General features: G+C 39.8%; 1 protein-coding gene across 44 annotated transcripts in view; it reads left to right on the top strand.

Moving 5' to 3' along the window:
* LOC105479800 (dystrobrevin beta) overlaps positions 1-25,142 on the top strand; it is a 311,471-nt gene that overhangs the window by 85,890 nt on the left and 200,439 nt on the right. For 43 of the 44 annotated variants that reach the window (XM_071076351.1, XM_071076350.1, XM_071076349.1 and 40 more), the window contains 2 exons: positions 8,025-8,179; positions 23,813-23,918. In XM_071076351.1, the coding sequence (XP_070932452.1) occupies positions 8,025-8,179; positions 23,813-23,918 (261 nt within the window). The remainder of the gene's footprint in view (positions 1-8,024; positions 8,180-23,812; positions 23,919-25,142) is intronic. The other variant, XM_071076352.1, reaches the window with a different exon arrangement.

The raw sequence follows: 25,142 nt of genomic DNA, 5'->3' as shown, positions 1-25,142 counted from the left end.
ATTTGTCTATTCCTCCTCCTCCTATTTTGAGACTATTGTGTTTTTTCAGTTCTTGAGTTTTTCGTTGTTGGTGGTGGCGGCAGTGATTTGTGTATATCCTTTGTCACTGGCAAATATGATGGTATGTATTTTCAGTGTACCACTCTCTGGAAATCATTCCTTGCTTCTGACCTACTACTTTTAATATGCTACAGACAGAGAAGTCATAACCAAACCTCTTAGCATTCTATTTAAAATAAGGATTTAAAGTGATTGTTATGAGAGAAGCACTTGAGCTTGTGTAGTATGATTGTTAGTTTTGACTATTTTCAGAACCTTTCCCTCCTTGTTTTCTAGTTCTCAGCAATGTCCTACTTAGTTGAGGTGGCTGAATAATTGTGTAGCCAAAAGAGAGAAATAACACTGTATTGTAACGCAAATGATCTTTGGTTGTTTATTCACTTTCTCCTATCTAATTATTCCATTGTTTTGGTTCTTCTTGTTCACTCCAACCTCCTTCTGCTGACTGGACTCTATTGTTACCTCTGTTAATGCTCCTGTTATATTAAGTTTTCTCATTTATGGAATGTTTTAGCATTTCTACTTTTTTTTTGGCTTTGATCTTCCTACTTTTTACTTTCTTAGAATTTTTCCTATGATTTTCTCCCCTCTCCTTTTTTTATTTGACATGGAGTTTTTGGTTTGTTTTAGTATAAAAATAGCATTTGAATGACTGAAAAAATATTTGTACTTTTTGTTTAAAACATTTCTCAGATTTTTCAGATTTGTCTTAAGAGAGTTTCTGTCTCCAGGTAGCATTCATTTACAGAGATGGTTCACTGTTATGGCCATTAGACACTATGTCCTAGATTCAGAGGTAACTTTTATCAGGATTCTAAATACCAATGATTTGTAATCGGAATACAGACTTTTAATTAAAAACACAATCAAAATTCAGTAATGTCAGAAACCCAAAATATAACTCAAGGAAACAAATTTGTAGACTGTAAAGCCCATTATGTATTAAAACATGCTTAATTATCAATTAATTTGACTGTGCAATTTATTTACTTTAATTCTGCTATTTGTTTTCGAAGAAACTTAGTCTCCTTATTCAAATTGCATCTGGTTGCACTAAAAGGAGCAAACGATTCATAAATTTATTTTAAAATTCATTAAAAAGCTGGTGCTACCATTTTGAAAGGCACTTTAATGGTATATTTCAGGAAGGCTTTAAAAAGATTCATATTCATTCACTAAGTCTACTTCTTGAGTTTATCCTAAGGAATTAATCAGAAGTATACCCCAAGTTTTTTGTATATTTGTTGCAACACTTATTTGAAAACTTGAAACATCTTTAGTGTCCAAAAGTGAGAACTCAGTTAAGTTTTAGGACACCCACATGATTGAATATAATGTCTTTAAAAATAGGTTTTAGATCAAAATGCATAAGTGTAATATAGTTTTAAACAAAAATTTGCTATGCATATAGAAAATAAGAAATATACCAAAATAACAGGGGTTTTCCTCTGGGTTCTAACACAATGGTTTTATAATAATAATTTATATTATTTATCTTTTGGCATGTTTTTGATAGACCGCACTATCAGCAGTCAGAGAAAAGATGACCTGAGATTCTTTCTGTTTTGATCAGAATTGACTATTCCTACTGATGTTTCAACTGTTTGCTTCCTTGATGTTTTATCAGCAGACTGTAGAAGGGCCTCCCTTTGAAGTTATAGTTAACCAGTTTCACCTGTTCAGAATTTAGACTCTTCTGCTGTAGTTTTTTAACCACCCATGGCTGCGTAATTATCTTCACTGGTTTCTGTTAACCATCCCTTCTCCTCAGTAGATGGAAGTGACTGTTTAATCTGAATGAGTGATGGCTAGATTTACATTTTTGAAATAACCAAAATGTTTTAGAAATGGAAGAAAGTAAGAGATAAGCCTTAAATGTGTATTTTATGAATAAAGGGGAAAAAAGAAGAAAAAGGAAAACAAAAACCAAAGGAGGTCTGGAGCCTTGTCTCAGGTAGTTCCTGGCTGAATCAACACCAGAAGCCCAAGGCTTGCAGACTCCCACCCTCCAGCCTCACTGCAGCTTAATGATGTGCCATATTAATGAGTTTCTTTTTTGTTTGTTGTTTTTGAGATGGAGTCTCGCTCTGTTGCCCAGGCTAGAGTGCAGTGCTGCAATCTCGGCTCACTGCAACTTCCACCTCCCGGGTTCAAGTGATTCTCCTGCCTCAGCTTCCCAAGTAGCTGGGACTACCGGCGTGCGCCACCATGCCTGACTAATTTTTGTATTTTTAGTAGAGACCAGGTTTCCCCATGTTGGACAGGCTGGTCTTGAACTCCTGACCTCAGCTGATCCACCCGCCTTGGCCTCCCAAAGTGCTGGAATTACAGGCGTGAGCTACCGCACCTGGCCAGTGGCATATTAATAAGTTTCGAACTACAGTATGCACTTGGGCCTAGTTGTGTTTAGGTATTTATCAACATACAGATGTGTGTGCATGGTTTTGTGGGTTAGGTTGCTGAGCTGGTAGAAAGATGACAGGAGATGAGAGTCATTTGCCAGGGAAAGCAAACATGTAAAAGAAAATGGCTTTTCCGTTTACAGACTCATTTCTTCAGTCTCAACAGCCCTGTCATCTTGCAAAAAAAGCACGTGGCTAGTCATGTGGGGATGAAAGGGGAGTTGAAATAGATGGATAGATCCAGCCAGCAAAACCAGGGTCATTATCACCAGGAAAAAATCAAAACATATGTGATGATGGTGGCCCAGTAGCATTATTTTGCTTATTACACAAAAGATATTATAGAATATTTTAAAAATTGCGCACACATGTATGTTTAAGGACTTGATTTTGGGTTTTTCACAAGGGAGAAAGCTTCCTTTTTAGCTGGAAATAACTATTAGGGAATTAGCATACTTTCAGAGGTGTATAAATAGAAAGAGAATTACTGGGGAAATTAACTGGGGATCTGGTAAGTAATTTAGTCCCTTAATGCCAGGAGGGTTTAGGGCTTTATTTAATTAGAGTACTAGTTTAATTTTTTAAATATTTTCATTAAATTTTATTATTTTATTCACTTCTTTGATAAGATCCTTTTATATATACATAGGTAAATCACAATAACTTAGGTTGATTGTTAAACTTCATTTAAGATTTAAGAATTAGCAATCATTGTAAAATTGTTTTTTACAATTTTACAATTGTTCACAGATAAGGCTATTCATAAAAAAATTGTTTTAAACCAATAACTCAAGAAGTGATGAATTACTTCACTGTGCCTTCAATTTTGGGGTCTAGCAGCATCTCTCATTAAAACAAATAGACATGTTTCTGCTTCACTTACTGTAATATGGGCCTGTTATAGTTTCTTACGAATAAAAATTTTTTTATTACTTTGAGTCTATTCATATGACATAGTAACTAAGTATAACTGAAATAATACTTTTTCGTGGGAGTGGTTTGTCATTTTACTATCCAGTCACTCCTTTTTATTACTCTGAATGGGTTAGGTATAGATTTGTTGGTGTGGGTGTATACATACACATTTTTGTGATTGTGAAGCTATACACATATGTTTTCATGTACTTGGAAGCTAAAAGTCGCTGGTCCTGAATATTCCCACCATTAATGGCCACAGGTTAATTACTCATTAGTTACTCAGTTATGAATACACAGAGTGGCGATAGAAAACTTGACTGACAGTGGCTTAAGCACATTAGGATTTATTTTTCTCATGTAAAAATAAGTCCAAAGGCTGATAAGTTCAAAGTTGCTACCCTGACTTATGGTTGTCATCACAGACTTCATTTCTTCCCGTCTTCCTTCTGCCATATGGCTTTCTTCCTTAGGATCAAAAGATGATTGCCGTATCCCAGGCCTCTGTACTTACTCCAGGCAGAAGGAAGAAGGAGGTGCCTCTGTTAGGAAAGCAGAGGGTTTTCCAGAAATCGACTCCAGCATTGCAATGTGCAAAGGAGGCTGAGAAGTCATTTGTTAAGTGGCACAAGCCATTCCCAGCAGTCGGGCTCAGCTAGTGAGCAAGAAAGGGAAGAAGATACTGAAGCACCTGGCAGTGTCTGCCACCTCCCATGTTGACCGTTTGTTTTCATTCAGATTTAATGAATGATTATTTTCCTCCTTGTAAGAATAACAGCCAGCTATTTATTTATTTTTGAGATAGGGTCTTGGTCTGTTACCCAGGCTGGAGTATAGTGGTATGATCAGAGCTCACTGCAGCCTCCAACTCTTAAACTCAAGCAGTCCTCCCCCTTCAGTCTCCCAAGTTGCTAGGACTACAGGCGCCTGCCACCATGTCTAGCTAATTTTTTTTATTTTTTGTAGAAACGAGGTCCTGCTATGTTGCCCAGACTGACCTTGAACTCCTGGGCTCAAGCGATTCTCCTGCCTGGGCCTCCCAAAGTTCTGGGATTATAGGTGTGAGCCACCATGCCTGATCAGCAGCCAGCTATTTAAAGGTTAAACCATTTATGTTCTTCCCTCCTTGGAAGAGCATCATTTATTCATATCATTGGTAACATTTTCAAAGTTCTCTATCTGTAGTCTAGAACTGTAGTCAAATATTGTTTCTAACTGTCTGCAGGGTAGTTCCACTAAAAAATTTGCTAGTTTGGGCCGGGTGCGGTGGCTCACGCTTGTAATCCCAGCACTTTGGGAGGCTGAGGCAGCCTGGTCATGAAGTCAGGAGATTGAGACCATCCTGGCTAACACAGTGAAACCCCGTCTCTACTAAAAATACAAAAAATTAGCTGGGCGTGGTAGCAGGCACCTGTAGTCCCAGCTACTCAGGAGGCTGAGGCAGGAGAATGGCGTAAACCCGGGAGGCGGAGCTTGCAGTGAGCCAAGATCGCACCACTGCACTCCACCGTGGGTGACAGAGCGAGACTCCGTCTCAAAAAAAAATTGCTAGTTATTTCAGACAGTTATGTTCAGAGCTAAGTGTAATATCTTTATATTCGATTTGCTTATGTCAGTTTGGATTTGTCAGCATTTTCCCAAGCTAGAAACTTAAAAGAATCCTAACTTTTAAACTTCCTTTATTCTGTAATCTAGTTTGCCATCAGCTGCAGTTCCTTGCATTGAAATGCCTTGGATTTGGCCTCCCGTGTCCCTGCACACACTGTCACTACTGTAATCCAGGCTCCCCCCACCTCCTTTGTGCATTGTTTACAAGGTTTCCTAGCTGGTGTCTCCAATTCCATTCTTTTTCTTTTATTCATTGTGTGCTGGTCATTAACAGTCTAATCGCCTTGAAACCTAACTTTCTAAAAATTTGATCTCTACTTAGAAGTTTTTAAGCTAAATCCAAGTTGCTTCCCTCCTTCATCGTTTTCTTTTATAACAGGAATACTCTTCCTATTCAGTCTTTGTTTTTCTTTATTTCTTAATATAAATTGGCTGTCATAGAATGTGTTCTTCAATGCCCTATTTCCTGCTTATCACCAGTATAGAGGTACACACTGCACATTCCTGTCATAGAGACTTTTATCCTACTCTTCTTTAGTGCCCCCCAGTCCCTATCCTCAACCTGTTTTGGCCCCATCGTTCCAGATCCTCTCATTCAAGGCCTAGCTTCTAAATTTCTTTCTTTTAGAACTTGACAACTCCTTCACATGTGTTTTTGTATCTATTCTAAATTATATTTTGAAGGAGTGTGGTGTAATGCTTTTTATTTTGGAGTCAGATAGGTGTGGGTTTAAACTTGATTTGGCCTCTTAACTTTTTGACCTTAAGCAAGTTAACCTTTCTAAGCTATAATAGTAGAGTAATGCTTAGTATTAGAGTTCGTTGCATGAGAGCAGAAACCCAGAATAATAGTATCATAAACAAAGTTGAAGTTTAATTTTCTCTCACATGAAAGAAGTCCAGAGGTGGGTAGTCCAGGGCCAGTATGGTAACTTCATGTTCATCTGGGATTCACACTTTTTTCCCCCTACCATTCTAGTGTGATTTCTATATCAAGATTGAGATTACCACATAGTCCAGGATGGCGGCTGGAGCTCCAGCTCTCATAGCTGCACTCCAGATAGAAGAAGGAGGGAGAGAATAGGGAAAAAGTGGCCTGCTTTTCAGCTCAGTTAGGTTTGTTTACCTAGCCTTCTGGAAGTCCCCTACAACCCTTCTGCTTACAAGCTCATTTTAGCTAGAACTTAGTCACATGACCACTACTTGCTGGGAACTTGCAGCTTGTTAGTTGGTACATTCCTGCACAAAGTAAAATTAGTGTATTGTTACTAAGGAAGAAGAGGATAATGTGGCTACTGGCAAACTCAGCATAGTTAACTGTAGTGGTGCCTAGCACGTGGTAGGGCTTAACATGTATCTTTTTGCCTCTATTTTTTCTGTGGTCAGCTCAAATTCTTCTTTGTTTCAAGTGTATCTTATTTTTCCAGCTACACTGAAAGTGTCTTGGGGGATAAGGACCATCTGTCATATTTCTTTGTTGTGCTTCTAAACACATAACAGTGCTTGCACTTGGATCACATAATAGGAACTTAATATGTATTTGTTAATTAATTTATTTTACTTTCTACTAGGGCCATCTTTTAGTCTCTTGCTGGATTTTTCCCCCCGTATGGGTATTTAATATTTTTCCATCAACTGTAACTAGCGGCAATCATGAGAGTTCACACTGAATATTTTCATTCCTTTGGTAATTTCTTCTTTTCTATTACCTTAAAAATTACCCTGTGGATCAATAACCTAACATTTTATCTTTCTTTAAGTGTGTTTAAAAATTTTTTCACCTGATGCTTCAGTATAAATTCTGCAAAGTTGAACCCAAAAAGTAATGCATATATGTACATTACGTATGTCTGTTAAGTAGGTATAGATGTCTACTATACCTCTTCATTGTGAATATATAAAATGTGAATTTTCTTTTCTTTTTTTTTGGAGACAAGGTCTCACTCTGTCCCAGGCTGGAGTGCAGTGGTGTGATCACGGTATCACGGCTCACTGTAGTCTTGACCTCCTGGGCTGAAGCAGTCCTCCCACCCCAGCCTCCTGAGTAGCTGGGACTACAGGTGCACATCACTATGCCTGGCTAATTTTTAAAATTTTTTTGTAGGGATGAGGTCTCACTATGTTGCCCAGGCTGGATGAATCTTCAAAATGCTGTGTTTGAAAAGTCCTCAGGAAATGATTTTTCTATGCATATTTGGCTTACTAATTTGTTTGTAAGGAAGTTCAATGGATTGAAAAACTGCCTAGTTTTCTACCATTCACATTTCCTTGTCAAATGCTTTTGACTTCTAGTTTTCTTTTACTCCCCAACTATGGATGAGAAGAGAAGAATGATTGGAGACAGGAACTCCCTGCAAGCAGATAAAGTTGTAGTAGTATTACTGGAAGCTTCTTTCTCATCTGCTTGACCTGACTTAATATAAAAATAGGGTCTTACAGTATCAAAGTGTCTTGGAATAGAAGAGTTCAGATGAGTTATTTTTATTCTGCTTTGGAACTCATTAGATAAATATTTTAAATATTCTCTATGGCTCCTTCAGATGTGTTCTTTCACAGGCATGCATTACATCATCAGTATAGAATATACAAGTATAATACAATTTCTCATACCCTATCACCAAGATGCTAATATGTTTATATACTCAATCATACATATGTCTTATATAAACACATGTGGCGATACTAAGAGATGAAGATATGCTGCTGCAAATTCTTCTTGGAACAAAGGTATAAATAAATAAAAGTTATATATCATCTAGTTTTAAACACTCAAAAATAGTAGGGTAGTCATACATTAATGGTTATTTGATTTAATGTTTAGGTAGAATATTAAGTGAGTAGAAGAGAGGGGCCTCGTCTGCAGGGTAGCCACACAGTGTTAATAAGGATGAGAATAGTTTTAATATTACCTAAAAGTCACAATAATTTTATGATACTTTTTTAATGATACTTTTTGTTTGGTATACAAATGACATAGAGCCATTTATAAAAAGCTGATATTTCCTTATAGCTTGACTTTATTTGGTTTTGTTCTCATAGATGTTTTCTCCCAGATGTCAGATTCCAATGGCTTAATGATATTTAGCAAGTTTGACCAGTTTCTGAAGGAAGTTCTGAAGCTCCCAACAGCTGTCTTTGAAGGGCCATCTTTTGGTTACACAGAGCACTCAGTCCGCACCTGTTTTCCACAGCAGGTAAGGACAGTTTTATAGAATCTAGGGCTAGAAGAGCGCTCTTCCCTCTCTTCACCTTCTAACAGATTTTGCCAGATTGCTTCCAGTCTAGTAAGGTCTTGAGTAGGGGAGGAAAAAAGCTTTAAAGGTGGTGGTGGGGAGTGGATGAGTAAAACCGGCGGGTAAAAATTCACCTGAAAACTCTTTTATGGGGGAACTGGGGGCGGGGTGGGGGGGGGTGTCTTTTTGGAAAAAAATGAAATATTTTAAAGAAAAATGTTTAAGAACAAGTGTGTACATTTTTGTTACAGGACATATATTACTTTTTCAGAGGAGTTCTTGAAACCATGAGATAAGGGAATCTTGATATAAAACTATGTAACTGTACTGCATTGTTTCCTGAGTGCTGGTGACAGGGAACACTATACAGCTCTCACCTGCCAGTATAAAATCCCTCAAGGGTACACTACCATTTTCATGTTAGAAAAAGATGGATTTTATTTCCTTCTGGTGGTTTTGACCGAGAGGCTGGAATGAGTGCGTTCCTGAAATCTTAACCATGCTTCAGAGAACTGTCTACACCTAGTAAATGGATGCTACAGCCAGTGTCCATGCCTCAGCCAGAGGATAGACACTGGCTGCAGCATCCATTTGTTAAGGTAGAGATTAGATAAAAGAAGCTTAATGTTAAACTTACCTAGAAAGTTCTCGAAAGGAATTTAAAAACATTTTGCTAAAACTAATAGGTAAAAAATTAATGGAAACAGGATATTGACATAGTCTAAAAGTATCTCCCCATAAGATATTTATTAATTACAAAAAGAACATAGTAACTTTGCAGTGGAGAAACTGATCAGATATCACTTTACCAAGTGATCAAAATCCCTATCACCACTAAAGGGATAAACTGATACCGCCTGCCTCCTGATAGGACGCGTTGAGAAGTACTCAATATCGCTTCTCCGGTAACTCCTGCCAAGAAAGCATAAGCTGAATCTCATCCCAAGAAAACATCAGACAAACTCCAACGAAGGAATTTCTACAACCTAACTGGCCTTTACGCTTCAAAAGTGTCAATAATAGGAAAGATTAAAAAAGACGAAGAAATGTTCTACGTAAAAAGAGTTTAAAGAGACGTGAAAAACTGAATGAACTCACAAGCCAGGATTTTCTGTTGCTATAACGGACGTTATTGGGACAATTGGAAAAATCTAAATAAAGTTTATAGACTGGATCATAGTATTGCATCAATGAATGTTAACTTCCTGATTTTGATATTTGTACGTCATTATTTAAGAGCATGTCCTGTGTTTTAAAAAATTTGATCTGAACTATTTAAGGATAAAGGAGCATCCTTCTGCAGTGTTAACATTTGAGGAATCTTGGTTCAGGGAAAATGGGAATTTTTTGGTAATCTGAGAACCTTTTTGTAAGTCTGAAAATTGTTGAAAGATAAAAAGCTAAACTATAAAAGGAACACATTTAAAGGTTTGAGAACTGAAAGGATGTTGTAAGCTAGATCCTCCTGACCTGTGATACTCTGATTCAAAAAAGAACGAAAAACACATACACACATGGCCCCCTCCCCACCTACACACTTTTTTACATTTTAACTTAAGAATTCATGGTTATTTGAATTCAGACTTTCAAACAGTTTTTAGTTTCTTTAGAGGTTATTCAGCTTTAGCATTGAAGGTGGCACCCATGATAATGGAGAATTATTTTTAGTAACATCTGAGGAGATATTCTTCCCAAATTTGCGTACACTTTGCCTGATTGGTTTTGTGCAGATTTGCCTGTATGCACTGTTTATTTTTTCTTTCAGCATAAATGGCAATCAGCATCAGCTTTTAGCATATTAAAAATATCTCTGTGCTTCAGTTTATTCTAATGAAACATAGTTCAGATTTCCCCCCCACCCCCGCCCTCCAAATATGCGTTTTCAAATGATATGAGGTTGTCTGAACATAATCCTGGTACAAGAATGCCCTTCAGGTATTAATGTGCCCTTCAGGGATGTAAGTGAAGATGAGTATGATGAAGTCACAGCTCGGAGCCCCTCTCACTGCTGCTCCTGCTGCTGCCTTAGAGGTATCATCACCTTCCATGGTGGCCCACACAATATTCTGGGGTAATCTTGTGTATGATGTTCACATGGCTTTTCACACAAGATGCTTCCTGGAGGTCAGGCTAAAGTGGATCAAGTTCTGGAATGGTACTCTTAAGCAAAACCGTATTGGAACGGGGAAGGGAATTTACACAAAGAACTATTCAGTGATGAACATTGAGAAATGGATGACAGTTATGTGGGGGTACTAAACCTAATCTTTAATTTAATTGCAACGTGAGTATTCCGATGAGAATCTGGTGTTGGAATAACAGTTTAAAATGTTGAAGAAATTTTAAAAAGTACAGTTGTTAATTCTAAGAATGCTATCTAGGATTCTGCAAATTAACCTTATGACATACATTTGAACTCACAACGTGATCATTACTTTTTACCTGCTTCATTCATATTCCTGTAAAAAAAATCAATCTGCGTTTTTGTATGTGTCAAATTTGGAAAAGAGAAGTTTATCCCAGTCCATGAAAATGTTAAAAAAAAAAAAAACCCTCAGAGGAAATAGAAATCACTCATAGAATATACTGATATATTGACCAAGAAATGAGACAGCTTGGACAAAGTTTCATGCTGCAAGAGTTAAATTCAATGAGTTTTTCGTTCCTTTTTGAAAATGGGCTTTTCTCATTCAGTTTGTTTTGCTTCAGTATGTGTTTCCTTAATGGGAATCAGATAGAAAACAATGTTGATACAAATTAGAAATTGCGTTGTTTTTTCATATGCACTTTTCCCCAGCATTTTGATGTTCTGTGCTGAACAAAAAAGTGATCACAATTAAAGAGAAAGTATGACTATTTTAAGAAAGAGGGTGAAAATCTTGCAGTACCTTCCTTTAGGGAGAGAAGTGACTGGTTTCAAGGACCCATGAGCTGCTTTGCCTCGTGCAGTGCTGTGATGATGAAGCTGCAGCTGAGTGAAGAGGCTGTGAAGACGTTTTGCTCCTGTGCTCACATGATCGATGGACAGAATTAAGCTTTCCCCTGGATCCAATACCTAGTTTTGATGAAACCGATCTGTTTTGGAAGTTGTGTGCTCGTCTCACGAAGAAGGAAATCAGTGGCTCAGGATTGAAGGCGGAAAGACACCATCTGACAGTGACTTCAGTGCATGCGCCTGGGGGGATTTAGTTGGGCCGATTATTTTGTTTGTCCTCTATTTTTACAAACAAAATAATTTTTGTTTTTACAAAGCCATCTAGATTTTTAGTGGTTGTTCCAACTCTGTTTTCCTCATATGCCTTATGATTTTTAAGTCCACAGTGTTGTACTCTGCACACCTTTCTGTTACAGCATTTTGATGTAAAGAAATTTTAGCTTCTTTCTTAATGTAACACATTACAGCAGAAATTTTTTTTTAATGATATGAAGAGAATTACACATTGGTTTATTTTAATATAGTTTTAATTCTTTTTTAAAACACATTTTTTTTTTGGCTTGGAAAACTAACCCAAAATAAAGTCTGTGGATTATGTAATTTAGTTGTTTTTAAAACACAAGAGAAATAAAATGCGTTTATTAGTTAATTCAGCAGAACCCATCTATTAGGACAGCTAAAATTAAATACTGATTTCAAGTATTGGTAAAGATATTTGGAACATCCAGTACTCTCAACAAACTGCAAGAAGCCTTGGTGGTTTCTTAATAAAACTAATCTGACACCTCCTCATGACCTAGCAATTAAATTAAAACCTAATCCTAGGTTTTAAGACTTTTCAGGGGTGCTCTTATCAACTATATTCATACTAGCCCCAATCCGGAAGCATCCTGGATGTCCATTATTTTTAAAAAATTGGGGAAAAGTTAATTGAAGAGATAGTATGTCTAGAATTTGCCCCAAAATAATGAAGGTTGGAGGGAAAGTAAAAGCAAAAATGAAACCAAATTAGTCATATGTTAAGAACTGTTGAAGCTGGATAGGTTTTTTTTTTTTTTTTTGAGATGGAGTCTCACTCTGTTGCCCACACTGGAGTACATTGGCACAATCTTGGCTCACTGCAACCCCTGCCTCCCAGGTTCAAGTGATTCTCCTGCCTCAGCCTCCCAAGTAGCTGGGATTACAGGTGCCTGCCACCACGCCCGGCTAATTTTTGTATTTTTAGTAGAGATGGGGTTTCACCAGGTTGGCTAGGCTGATCTCGACCTCCTGATCTCAGGTGATTCTCCTGCCTCGGCCACCCAAAGTGCTGGGATTGCAGGTGTGAGCCAATGTGCCTGGCTGGGGTGGGCATATTATACTATTCTCTCTACTTTGATGTATTTTTAAGAATTGTAATAATAGAAAAATTGTCATTGCAAATTTGTGATTGTGATTATTATCTGAACATAGTACAGTACTGTTATAGCACCCCAAGACTAATACTTTGGTGAGTAGCCCAGATATATTAACATTCTTCAGGGTTTACAAACTAACTGACTGACTTTCAAGGCTTAAAAGTTACTTAAAATAAGCAGTAAATGTGTTTAAATTTCTCCCCAAAGTTTCAGAACTTTAGGGTTCTGAAAAGTGCAATATTTCTCCTTAGAAAGGAGATGCTATTTGTTATTTATTAGATCTTCATATTGATGGCATCTGTGGCCCGTCTAGAACGGCCACTGCCACAGTGCTGGCTGCATTGGGGGAGGCTGTGGGACAGGGCTGCCTGCTCCATAGAGCTGGCGGGAGCCAGGAACAGGCCGAAGCTCCGCCCTATTCTCAGTTGACAGGGTGGGAGCTTGGCCTTCCCCGGGCGCAGCTGCAGCCAGTCAAGCCATGGCTGCAGACCGGGCATCTCTGCACTGTCAGGGGCCTGGGAAGGCTGCCCTTGCCACCGCAGGCTTGGAGGTGTCTGCTCCCACTGCCTGGCCTCTCCCTGCTCCCAACGCCTGCTCCAGTGTCAGAGCGAGGCTCAGGCCAAGCTTGGGCACTGTTGCAGCCTGGCCGGGTGTGCCCACGCTCGGGGCAGCATTGACATGCCGGCGCCTGCCACCTCAGCCCTCCCAGACTTTGGGCACTGACAGGCATGGGAGGAAAGCCACGGGGGGCTGAGGGCATCTTGGAACTGACCTGCAGGTGCCCTTCGGCATGAACACCTGGGTGCCATGAACAGTAGGAGGCAGACAGGCCCCTGGGTAGAAGAGCCTGAGTTCCCGGTGAAGCCCCACGTTCAAGCCAGGGACGGCCTGAAGCCTGGGGGTCCGGCTGCCAGTCCTGTGGACTGGAGTGAGAACTTGTGCTTTTTCCAGGCCCACCCATGGCCACCATGGACCAGTCAGCATGTACTTCCTCCCCTTTAAGGCCCATAAAAGCCCTGAACTCAACCAAACTCGAACAAATGACGGGACTACCAGCTGTGGACAGGAGCTACCCACCCCAGAGTCTCCGGTCCGCTAAGAGCTTAAGAGATGATGGGACAACCAGCTGCAGAGAGGAGCTGCCCTGCCAGGGTCTTCTCTCTGCTGAGAGCTGAAGAGACGTCCGGACAACCAGCTGCAGAGAGGACCTACCCACTCCAGGATCTCCTCTCTGCCAAGAGCTGAACACTTGTCGGGACACTCCGACTGTGGAGAGGAGCTACCCACCGCGAGTCTCCTCCAAACTGTTCTGTTGCTCAATAAAGCTCCTCTTTGCCTTGCTTACCCTCCACTTGTCCACATACCTCATTCTTCCTGGGTACAGGACAAGAACTCGGGACCCACAAAATGGCAGGTCTAAAAGAGCTGTAACGCAAACAGGGCTGAAATATGCCCCTTGCTTGCCATGTTTTGGACAAGAAGAAGAAGAAAGGAGAAAAGAGCTGTACCCCTCTGGGGAGCCTAAACGTAGGAGCTCCCCAAGCCAGGGCTGTAACACCCTCCTTGGGGCTCTGCGGTTCCTGGCATCTCCAAGCTTCTGGGTGCCACCGTGTTCGCTGGTGCCAGCTGTGGAAGTAGCTTGCAGTATGCCTGGTCCAGTGCAGCCTCACAGAGAGCCACCGCCCGCGCTGGTGCCTGGAGCTGCCTGCTCCCCCTCAGCTGGAATGCCTGGCTGTGCGTAGTGGCCGGACCCCACACTCCCTCACACTCCCTTCACTGCTCTGCGCCTGGCTCACCCTTGGCAGGCGTGGGATCCAGGCTGATAGTGTGAGCCAGGTGCAGCCTGCCAGGCCAAGTGGGTGGAACGAGTCCAGTGGGCCCAAGCAAAACTTGGGCAAAGGTGCCACGGGCCACAGAGATTTCCAGTGGAAAAACATCACCCCAGGAATCCTGTAACAATATTGACTTTAGTTTGAAGAGTTCAACCCATCTTGCAGGCAATTTTTAATTTGATGCCTATCTTTATGAAAAGGAAACCTGAGGCTGGGCACCGTGGGCTCATGCCTGTAATACCAGCAGGCTGAGGTGGGTGGATCACCTGAGGTCAGGAGTTCAAGACAGCCTGGCCAACATGATGAAACCTCGTCTCTACTGAAAATACAAAAATTAGCCAGGTGTGGTGGCAGGCGCCTGTAGTCCCAACTACTCAGGGGGCTGAGGTAGGAGAATCGCTTGAACCCGGGAGGCAGAGGTTACGGTTAGCCAAGATGGCACCACAGCACTCCAGCCTGGGCAACAGAGCAAGACTCCATCTCAAAAAAAAAAAAAAAAAAAGAAAAGGAAAAGAAACCTGAATAAGCAAAGAATGGAGAGAGAGGGAGGAGAAATGAGCAGATAGGAGAGTAGATAACGTTCTTACAATCAATGTATGCAGGAGATACTGTTGGTAACACTTTATTTGACACCATGCCACATTTCTGTTGATTCACCGAGGCGGTGGCAATTGTATAAAAATGGGATTATACTATTGCTGGTTAATTTTAAGAGTAGCAAGAATATTTCATGCCTGGAGGTGTCCTCTGATTACATTTGACAAAATACTCTCTCCAGCTATGTAGTGAAATGACTTTTCTCCTCGCTTTGAAGTGAGACATCTTCTGGATGTTCTGACTTTGTTTTCCTGGACATTGAATAGAGTTTGGCAAGCATTGCCTGGCATGTGTATTTATATGTGTTATTTCATAGGTATTCTAATTAAGGAGATTTTATAATCTCCATTAGCAGCCCTTTGCTACTGTGTACTTTGGTGTGGATTAGTAGTGTTTCGTTGATTTGAAGATACTTTTTCACATCTTAATATTTCTGATGTCGAGATACATAGCCAATGATACCTCACACCATTGCAGTTGGTTAGGCCGTGGTTATGATGGGCTGTCATTTCCTGCACATGCGTGAACTTGATCATAGCTGATCATTTGTTGTCACTTCAACTGAGTTGTGTCTACTTTTGGCACTACATGTGTTGTCATTTAAAATATTCTTGGAGGCCGGGCACAGTGGCTCATGCCTTTAATCCCGGCACTTTGGGAGGGCAAGTCTGGCAGATCACAGGGTCAAGAGATCGAGACTATCCTGGCCAACATAGTGAAACCCCATCTCTACTAAAAATACAAAAATTAGCTGGGCATGGTGGCATGCACCTGTAGTCCCAGCTACTCAGGAGGCTGAGGCCAGAGAATCACTTGAACCCAGGAGTCAGAGGTTGCAGTGAGCCGAGATCATGCCACTGCACGATCTGCCAGCCAGTCTGGCAATAAGTGGAGACTCCGTCTCAAAGAAAAAAAAAAAGTTCTCAGAAGAGTATACTGGGATTTGGCATTAAACACAATGTTGTTATAAACGCAGAAAGGCATGGACAGAATAGAGGGGAATGTTTCACTAACACTGGATATTAGTGAAACAAATATTCAGCATTGGAGGAATTCTGTATTATTTTTGCAAAGCAACAACCAGGTGCTTTATAGAGCCTTTTTTTTTTTTTTAAATGAGGCTTTATAGAGCCTTTTTAAAAAAGAGGATATCCCCAAATAGATGAAGCTGCATTTTTTTTTATTACTGAGATATAACCAAAATAATTTCTTGTCACACTAAAGCATTGCATCTGAAGGTAGACTAAACTGCCAAGTTCCCCTGAATAGATGAAAGGAATTTCAGTTCATCAAGAGGCTGGTGTGACCAATTCACATGTCACGAAGGATTATGGTTAATTAAGTCATTGAGTTAGTTTAATTGGCTGAGTGCTTTTCTTTCTTAAGGGTAGAAAAAAAAATAATGGTGTATCTTACAAGTGATCTTATAAGTGCATCTTAGATGGGATGAAATACAGGGTGTAGAATGGGTTTTATTATGATCAGGTCTCTATAGTAATGAGGCCTGTCTCACTAGCATAATTAGATTGAACAAAATTGTAGAGACCTAGAAGTGAGGTTTTGTTCCAGTTGGGCCTGTGAAGGAGAGAGTGTCTTACTAAATGAATCCTTACATAGAAATGACAAGTGGCTTCAAGATTGTTTTCTTTTTAGAAAAGGATTTTTGTTAGCAATACTTGCTGTCCACATGCTCTCGGAAAGCACCCCCAACTTCCCCACTGATGATTCATGAGCTGAAAGAAGTTCCCCAGCCTGTGGGATGTGGGGCTGTTGGTCCAGGCCCTTCTTGGTGTTCATTGGTGGCACAGTCCAGTGTGCAGTCCCGTTCTGGACTTGCGACGTCTCCTCTGCCTTACTGCCTTATGTATGACTCACTAGTATTCAAATAAAGCAGAAAAATTCATCACCCAAAAAACAAAGGACCCTGGTCTCCTCGTCACTTTATTCAGTGGCTCAGTGGCAGCCTCAGGAAGAGGAGTGTGCTTTCTCAGATGCTGCTTTTATTATTCCTTTCAATCATAAGCAAATTTGAGTCTAAATCATCATTTTGCAATGCAGCTCTGTTGATGTCCTTATTTTTCATAAAAAACTTGACTCACTCCTCATGACCTGCTGGATAAGGTTCTTATCATGACGTCATGGCTCTCACCAATCCAACCACAACCTGTCTTTTCACCTCCATTCCTGACTGCTCCCGCTCTACCCCATCCCTCGCCTATTCCTACCCTTAGCATACCATGGGATCTTTTTAGCTATCGCCACAGGGCCGTGAGGTTGCACTGTTTAAGTCCTCCTCAGCATTGTGGGAAAGCATCTGTCTCTCCATAGCCTTGCCAGTGGCACATGTTTCTAACTTTTGAATTTTTGCCAATCTGATGGGTGAGAAATGTTATCAGTGTAGTTTTGATTTGCATTTCTCTGGTTTTGAGTGACCTGTTTTGAGTGAGTCAGAGTAGTCAAACTTTTTGTTTATATTCTTCGTTCTCACTGAAATGCCAGTAACCCCTGACTTTCTGTCTCTCCTCCAAAAAAGGCTTCAGATTCCACATCCCAGTGAAAATGTGCCTCCTTCTTTGATGTTTTTAATCTTTCACCCTAGGATTGTGTCCTCTTCTCTACTCCCATAACATGTTACCTACAGCTCAGTTATGCCCTGAAGGGAGGGACCTTGTTGTCCTTCAGCTTTCCATCCCCAGTGACTGACAGTGTCTGGAAAACAATGGATGCTTACTATTTCCTGGATTAATTGAATGATTTTTTAAACATTTTTTTTTGAGACAGAGTCACGCTCTGTCGCCTGGGCTGGGTGTAGTGGTGCGATCTCGACTCACTGCAACCTCTACCTCCTGAGTTCAAGCAATTCTCCTGCCTCAGCCTCCTGAGTAGCTGGAATTACAGGCAGCTACCACTGCACCTGGCTAATTTTTGTATTTTTAGTAGAGACGGGGGTTTCGCCATGTTGGCCAGGCTGGTTTCGAACTCCTGACCTCAGGTTATCCACCCGCCTCAGCCTCCCAAAGTGTTGGCATTATAGGTGTGAGCCATCACACCCGGCCGCCTGACCTTAATTGAAGGATTTTAAATTAAGTGTGACATGAGAAAATTAGTAATTTTGGTTTGAATTCTAATTGAAAGCTTAAACTTCATAATGTACTTGCATCCTCCTTGTTTTCATCAATATTATTCCATGATTTTCTCAAAGGAAATAATCTTTGCAATGAGAGAAATACAATATTTCAGAATATTTGAAGTTTTCCTAATCTTTCCTTTATCCATAACAAATAAAAATATCTCTAATAAAAAGCACAGTAACATTATATTATTTTGTCATTATAAGTTACTCTTATTTTCAGAGTCCAAAATAAATCTGTGATTTGGGGAAATTCAGTGTGAGAATAATTGAAAGGCTGCCCCTTTCAGTTACAACAGCTATAACTCTGATTAATGTGTGTTTGCCCTTGTCAGATAAAATATCTCTATAACTATACTCAGAAGTTTGCATAAACATGTTTTAACCTGAAAACTTTAGCAGTGTCCCTTTCAAGACAGTTAACTAAATGTCATCCATTGTTTAAATGATAAGGCAATGGGTAAATATTTATATGTTGCACATAATAGGAGTTTTTGTTGGAAATGATGAAGTTGGAGACTGTAGCAATGATGATCTATTGCTAAATTATTTTACTTTCTCATGTTATTTTATTGATACTGGATTTTTCATTTTTAAGGGGTTACTCCTCTCCCCTTTTAAAAATGAGAAGAGGTAGTCAAGGGTGGAGGAAGGGAAGTGAGAATGGCCTATAGGGTAATAGTTGTCAGTCTAGATTAGAGTAACAGAGAGCAGCAAACAGAAACACTTGTTTCTAAGAAAAAATATGAGACTGCGTCCAATGATAAAAGCAGTCTGTGTTTTATAGAGGGAGGCATAAATCATGGTAGTTTCGCTCAGTGGATTAGGTAGCTGTTAAAAGGATTAGAAATGAAGAATTTGTACAAAACAAAATGTTTAATAGGTTAAGTGAAAAAATAGATGATATATTTATATCTATTCTGTTCACAAGTATGTAGAAGTATATATACATCTGGAGAGAAACAGAGAAAAATGAGAATTGTGGGAATGCATGATTTACATTTTATTATAGTTTGTATTAATATTAAGCTCTTAAAAATAAGGAAAAATGCAAAGAATGTGTTCAACTCAAGAGCAAAAACAAAATAAAAAGATAAGGGACAAAAAGAACCAACCTACCTTTCATAAAATTATTTATTGAGTCCTGGAATTCTGGAGATGGGAAACCTCTCCTAACAGGTCTCAAAATTTTTGGTCTCAGGACCTCATTATACTGTAAAAATTATTGAGGACCCCAAAGAGTTTTTATTTATATGGGTTAAATCTGTCAGTATTTCCATATTAGAAGTTAAAATTGAGACTGGGCATGGTGGCTTACGCCTGTAATCCCAGCACTTTGAGAGGCCAAGGTGGGTGGATCCCTTGAGGTCACGAGTTCAAGACTGGCCTGGCCAACATGGTGAAACCCCATCTGTACTAAAAATACAAAAATTAGCCGAGCGTGGTGGCGCACACCTGTAGTCCCAGGTACTTGGGAGCTGAGGCAGGAGAATTGCTTGAACCTGGGAGGTAGAGGTTGCAGTGAGCCAAAATCTAGCCACTGTACTCTAGACTGGGCAACAGAGCAAGACTCTGTCTCAAAAAAAAGAAAAAAAAGTTAAGAAATAAAATTAAGTCACTTAAAATAACATTGATGAACCTATTATATGTTAATATAAATAACATTTTTATGAAAAATAACTATTTCAAAACAAAAATTTAGTGAGAAGAGTGCCATGGTTTTATATTTTTGCATATCTTTAATATTTGCCTCAATAGAAGACACATGGATTCCCATATTTGCTTATCCATTCAATCTGTTGTGATATGCTGTTTTGGTTAAAATTTGGAAGAAAATTTGGCCCCAGACAGCTATATAGTTGGGAAAGGGAGAGTCTTTTAATAGCCTTTTCAGATAATTGTGGCTTTGTCACATTGTCTCTGGAAAACCTCACTGTATACTTTTGAGAGAATGAGATTGAAAAAGACCAATAATGTCATAGTATTATTATGAAATACTCCAAAACTCCATGAAAATGTTTAAATACCTTCCAGGGGTCCCCTGATCACACTGAGAACTGCTATTTTAGCACTTGAAAGATGAGAAAACTGAAACTCAGAGATGTTCAGTGATTTTTTCCAAATTACTTGGTTGGTGGATGACGGAGTGCTTGGACATGGCTTTGCTAGGTTCATTCCTCGTGTTTTTGGAAAATGTCACATATGATGTGACTTTAGGACAACTTTTGGAGATTGATCCTGAGTTTATTTATGAGTCTTCTGAGATACCAAAATCTAATTCTACCTTGTCATCTTGAAGATTTATGAAAAACTCCATGGCTGGGTGCAGTGGTTCACACCTGTAATCCTAGCACTTTGGGAGGCGGAGGCAGGCAGATCATGAGGTCAGTAGATCGAGACCATCCTGGCCAACATGGTGAAACCCCGTCTTACTAAAAATACAAAAATTAGCTGGGTGTGGTGGCACGTGCCTGTAAACCCAGCTTCTTGGGAGGCTGAGGCATGAGAATTGCTTGACCCAGGGAGTCGGAGATTGCAGTGAGCCAAGATTGGGCCACTGCACTGCCCTCCAGCCTGGCGACAGAGTGAGACTCCGTCTCAAAAAAAAAAAAAAACCTCCATGGTAGGCAAATCAAAACTTTTTAGAGAAAGTAGTATTATAAAAAGGTAATTTTTAACACATGTAAGCTATAGAAATATTAAACTTTGTGAGCCAAGATCGCGCCACTGCACTCCAGCCTGGATGACGAAGAGAGACTCTGTCTCAAAAAAAAAAAAAAAAAAAAAGATTAAATTTATGACAAAGGATATGATACATTTAATTTTGTTTGCCACTTTTTACTAGCTAAAAGTTTTCTAGCATCTTCTTCTATCTCAATAATTTTATTATATGTATGTGTGTATATACATATATACACATATATATTTTTTATATATATATGTGTGTGTGTGTATATATATATATTTTTTTTTTGAGATGGAATCTCACTGTGTCACCCAGGCTGGAGTGCAGTGGTGATATCTTGGCTAACTGCAAACTTTGCCTCCTGGGTTCAAGCAATTATCCTGCCTTAGCCTCCCAAGTAGCTGGGATTACAGGCACCCACCACCACACCCAGCTAATTTTTGTATTTTTAGTAGAGATGGGGTTTCACTATTTTTGCCAGGCTGGCCTTGAACTATCTGGCCACCTTGGCCTCCCAAAGTGCTGTGATTACAGGTGTGAGCTGCCACACCTGGCCAATCTCAATAATTTTAAATAGACACTTTTGACTTTATCTTGATCTGTTGGTTATTTGCACGTCCATAGAGGCATTTTCCATATCTGTTCCTCCATTCAAATGTTAGGTGGCATTATGGTTTTTAATGTCATTCTCTAGTTCCTCCCATATTCCACCAAGGTCTCAAACAAGAGTATTCTTGGATCCTGAGATGGAAAACACTTAGGATAACCTTTCTTTAGCCTATTCAAGTAGGCACTTCTCACGCTTCACCATCAGTGCTCAGTGATATGTAGCGGCCCTTTGAATGGCAGCTCCATACCGCCAATTGTTCTGTCAGCCCTTTTGCATAGCTCTCAGCTCCTCCCACCCCCAGAGTAGTTCCATATTAGAAGTTAAATTGAGGAACTGTCAAATTACTTAACTACTTCCTGCTGGCCTGCAGGCTGTCTGGAGGTGAGACTGTCCCTTGGCTTTCTTCGTCTTTTCCAGATTTTTATTGCACAGCTTCTTTCCTGTTGTGCCTTCTACTCTACCTCCCTTTTCTATTCCCCATTTACCAGTTTCTTATTTTAAAGATTATTCTCAATAAGAATGACCTCAGTTTACATATACTGGAATCAAGATTCTCTCAGTTGCCAGAAAGATGCAGAGGAATAAGTCTGTCTCGTCTCGAGCCTTGTGAGATAGGAACTCTTTTTGTTTGTTTGTTTTTTGTTTTTGAGATGGAGTTTTGCTCTTTTTGCTCAGGGTGGAGTGCAGTGGTGCGATCTTGGCTCACTGCAACGTCCGCCTCCCGGGTTCAAGCGATTCTCCTGCCTCAGCCTCCTGAGTAGCTGGGATTACAGGCGCCTGCCACCACGCCCAGCTAATTTTTGTATTTTTAGTAGAGATGGGGTTTCACCATGTTGGCCAGGATGGTCTCGATCTCTTGACCTCGTGATCTGCCCACCTCAGCCTCCCAAAGTGCTGGGATTACAGGCGTGAGCCACTGTGCCCGGCCAAGACAGGAACTCTTGTTGGGAGGGTCCAGTGGTGGGTCCAATGGCAGCCCTGGGGGCCTCCGTCCTTCAGGCTAAGCACCACAGTGTCTTCACTCCTTGCTTCTGGTTTGTGTTAAATATATATTTTTAGTGGTAAAAATCAGAGTTATTTTGTAATCAGCCAGCAATATCTTTAGGTCAGCCCTAACCAATTTTATCTTTTCTACCTTCCCCCCTTTAAACGTTGTAAGGGGAAATGCCCATATGTTTTATATCCTGTTCTTCACATTAAGAAAGTTGTGGGGCTGGGAACACAGTTACTTGGGAGAGAGCAAGGTGAAATTCTGGGTACGCTTTTGGCTTCACCCCAGACCCCATCCTGCCTCTGAGTGGTGGGACCAGGACATGGAGGAGGCAGCCAACGGCCATGCACCTGCTGAGTGTGTGTCCTGTTGTCTGAGCTCTTCTTTTGGAACAATTTGAAGTGAGGTTTTCATGTCTGGGTTACGGTCATGGAACTCTCTTGTTGAGTTGGGTGACCCTGGACTTTCAGCTCCTTTTTCCTTTTTCTTTGGAGCTGGAAAGGTATCATGTGGGCTGGAGAAAATAAAAAGAAAATTCATTAATTTGAAATACTGTGGAGAATTTGTTCTCTGTATATTATATAATTCTATTTCTATCTTATCTTTCTAGACTGCTTTCTAATTTGGTGTCTACGTGGGACATATTATTTCAGTGTTTCATATACAGTGGAAGCTTACTATATATTTGTTAAAAAGAGAAATAAAGATAGAACAGACAAATGCAGTCTAGCTAGGGCGATGGTATAACAGGAGCATTGTGACGGGCATTTGGACATGTAGGTTCCAATCTCATCCTTATCATAACTACCTCTGTGATTTTATCAAATTATTTAAGCTTCTCTTTTCTGTTCTGTGAATGAGAAAGTTGTTAAATGATGTCTAGGTGTTTGCCCTTCAAATTACGACTATTTTTTCAATAGTTACTTATCAGATACATGTCAGGCACTGTTAGGAGAGCTAGAAATATGGTGGACAACCAGCCACAGTGCCCGCTCTCGTTGGTGTTGCTTTATACTCGGGTGTGGGCTGTCTTCTCTCCCCCACTGGGTAGCAGAAATAGTAACTCGAAGGACAGTCTTGGATTTGTGTCTGATTTGGGCCAGGCCACTACAAAACCTTTAAATGCTTTATTTTCCTATCTGTAAAGTGAAGATAGTCATATCTAACCTAGTTTACCTTATATAGTTGACTAAAATAAAATAATGTATGTGGAAATACATTTAAATATACTAATAGTAGTAGTGTAAAGTACAGCATGTAGTAGTGTCTGTAGAAATGTGAAATATTTTATTTTGCTGTGAAATTTACCATATAATTCACTAAAGCTTGGATGGGAAAAATCCTAAATTAACTTAAACTTGGAGTTTGGAAATTGTTTAAAAATTTAAAGTATATTTGTTTTTCTTCTTTTTACAGAGAAAGATAATGCTAAATATGTTTTTAGACACGATGATGGCTGACCCTCCTCCCCAGTGCCTTGTCTGGCTACCTCTCATGCACAGGCTTGCCCATGTTGAGAATGGTAAGCAGAACTTTTATTGTTCAATTCCTCATGCCGTAGAAAGTATAGGAACTGATTATTTGCAATGTCCTTAGCTATTAATATCATTGAAAATTACAGTTGACATTTGCTGTCACTCTGTCATTTGATTTTGTGGTTTTGGCTTTCAGAAGAATATTTCTTTCAAAAAAGGGAGGATACTTACTACTTTTTTTTTTTTTTTTTTTTTGAGACAGAGTCTCACTCTGTTGCCCCGGCTGGAGTGCTGTGGTACAGTCCTGGCTCACTGCAACCTCTGCCTCCCGGGTTCAAGCGATTCTCTCATCCCAGCTACTTGGGGGGAGGCTGAGGCAGGAGAATCGCTTGAACCTCGGAGGTGGAGGTTGCAGTGAGTTGAGATCGCGCCACTGCACTCCAGCCTGGGCAACAGAGTGAGACTCTGTCTCAAAAAAAAAAAAAAAAAAAAAAAAAAACAAAACAAGAAAGGATACCAAGAAGTCATATCAGGTCATACAACTTGAACTATAGACTTTTCTTGCCTAAGATTCCAGATGATAGTTTTCTGTTTGAGCCCAGCTGCTTTTTAGCCATTACTTCCGGTTTCCTCTTTGATTTATCAAACTCATAGCTCTAAAAAACTGTATATATGCTATATCAGCTGCTAAAACTATAATTATTTTGGAATAATTTAAAGAAAAATAGCCAAGATATAATTTAACAGTGGGTTCCCTTTTTTCCCCCATTTTTTTCCTTTACCATTTTGCCTTGAAACTCTTCTTGGTGTCCCTCCCAGTAATTTGACATAAATCTTTGTTTTGCTTTGAGTTAAAATAGTACTTATCTCTTAGTGACTTCTTAATTTTTCCTGCTTTTGCCATCAGTTTATCTCCTCCTTTAGGTTGTTGGAGTTTGTTAAAGGGAAGGCCATCGCTTTTCTAGTAACCTTCCCTCTCTCCAGGCTCTTGCCTTTCTTCATTCCTCAAAAGAGAACAAGGAAGAGCCAAGAGTCCGCTTTTAATAAACGTCCATACTGTTTTTACTTTCTTGCTCTCATATCCATACTTTAAAATAAATTTTTCTCAGCCTTTTACCCAACTATGGCTTTAGTTCACAAGTACCTCAGATTAAGGATTCATTTCTTAAAGGACCAGACTCTCTCTAGACTAAAACAGCACAATTTTTAAAACAAGATTATTGGATAGATTTAAATTTTGGAGAGCAATGCTTTTATAGCCTTGTTTTAAT

The sequence above is a fragment of the Macaca nemestrina genome, chromosome 13, assembly GCF_043159975.1.
Source record: "Macaca nemestrina isolate mMacNem1 chromosome 13, mMacNem.hap1, whole genome shotgun sequence".
Classification (NCBI taxonomy): Eukaryota; Metazoa; Chordata; class Mammalia; order Primates; family Cercopithecidae; genus Macaca; species Macaca nemestrina.
Note: the sequence above shows the minus strand (reverse complement) of the source record. Positions and strands in the feature narration are given on the sequence as shown.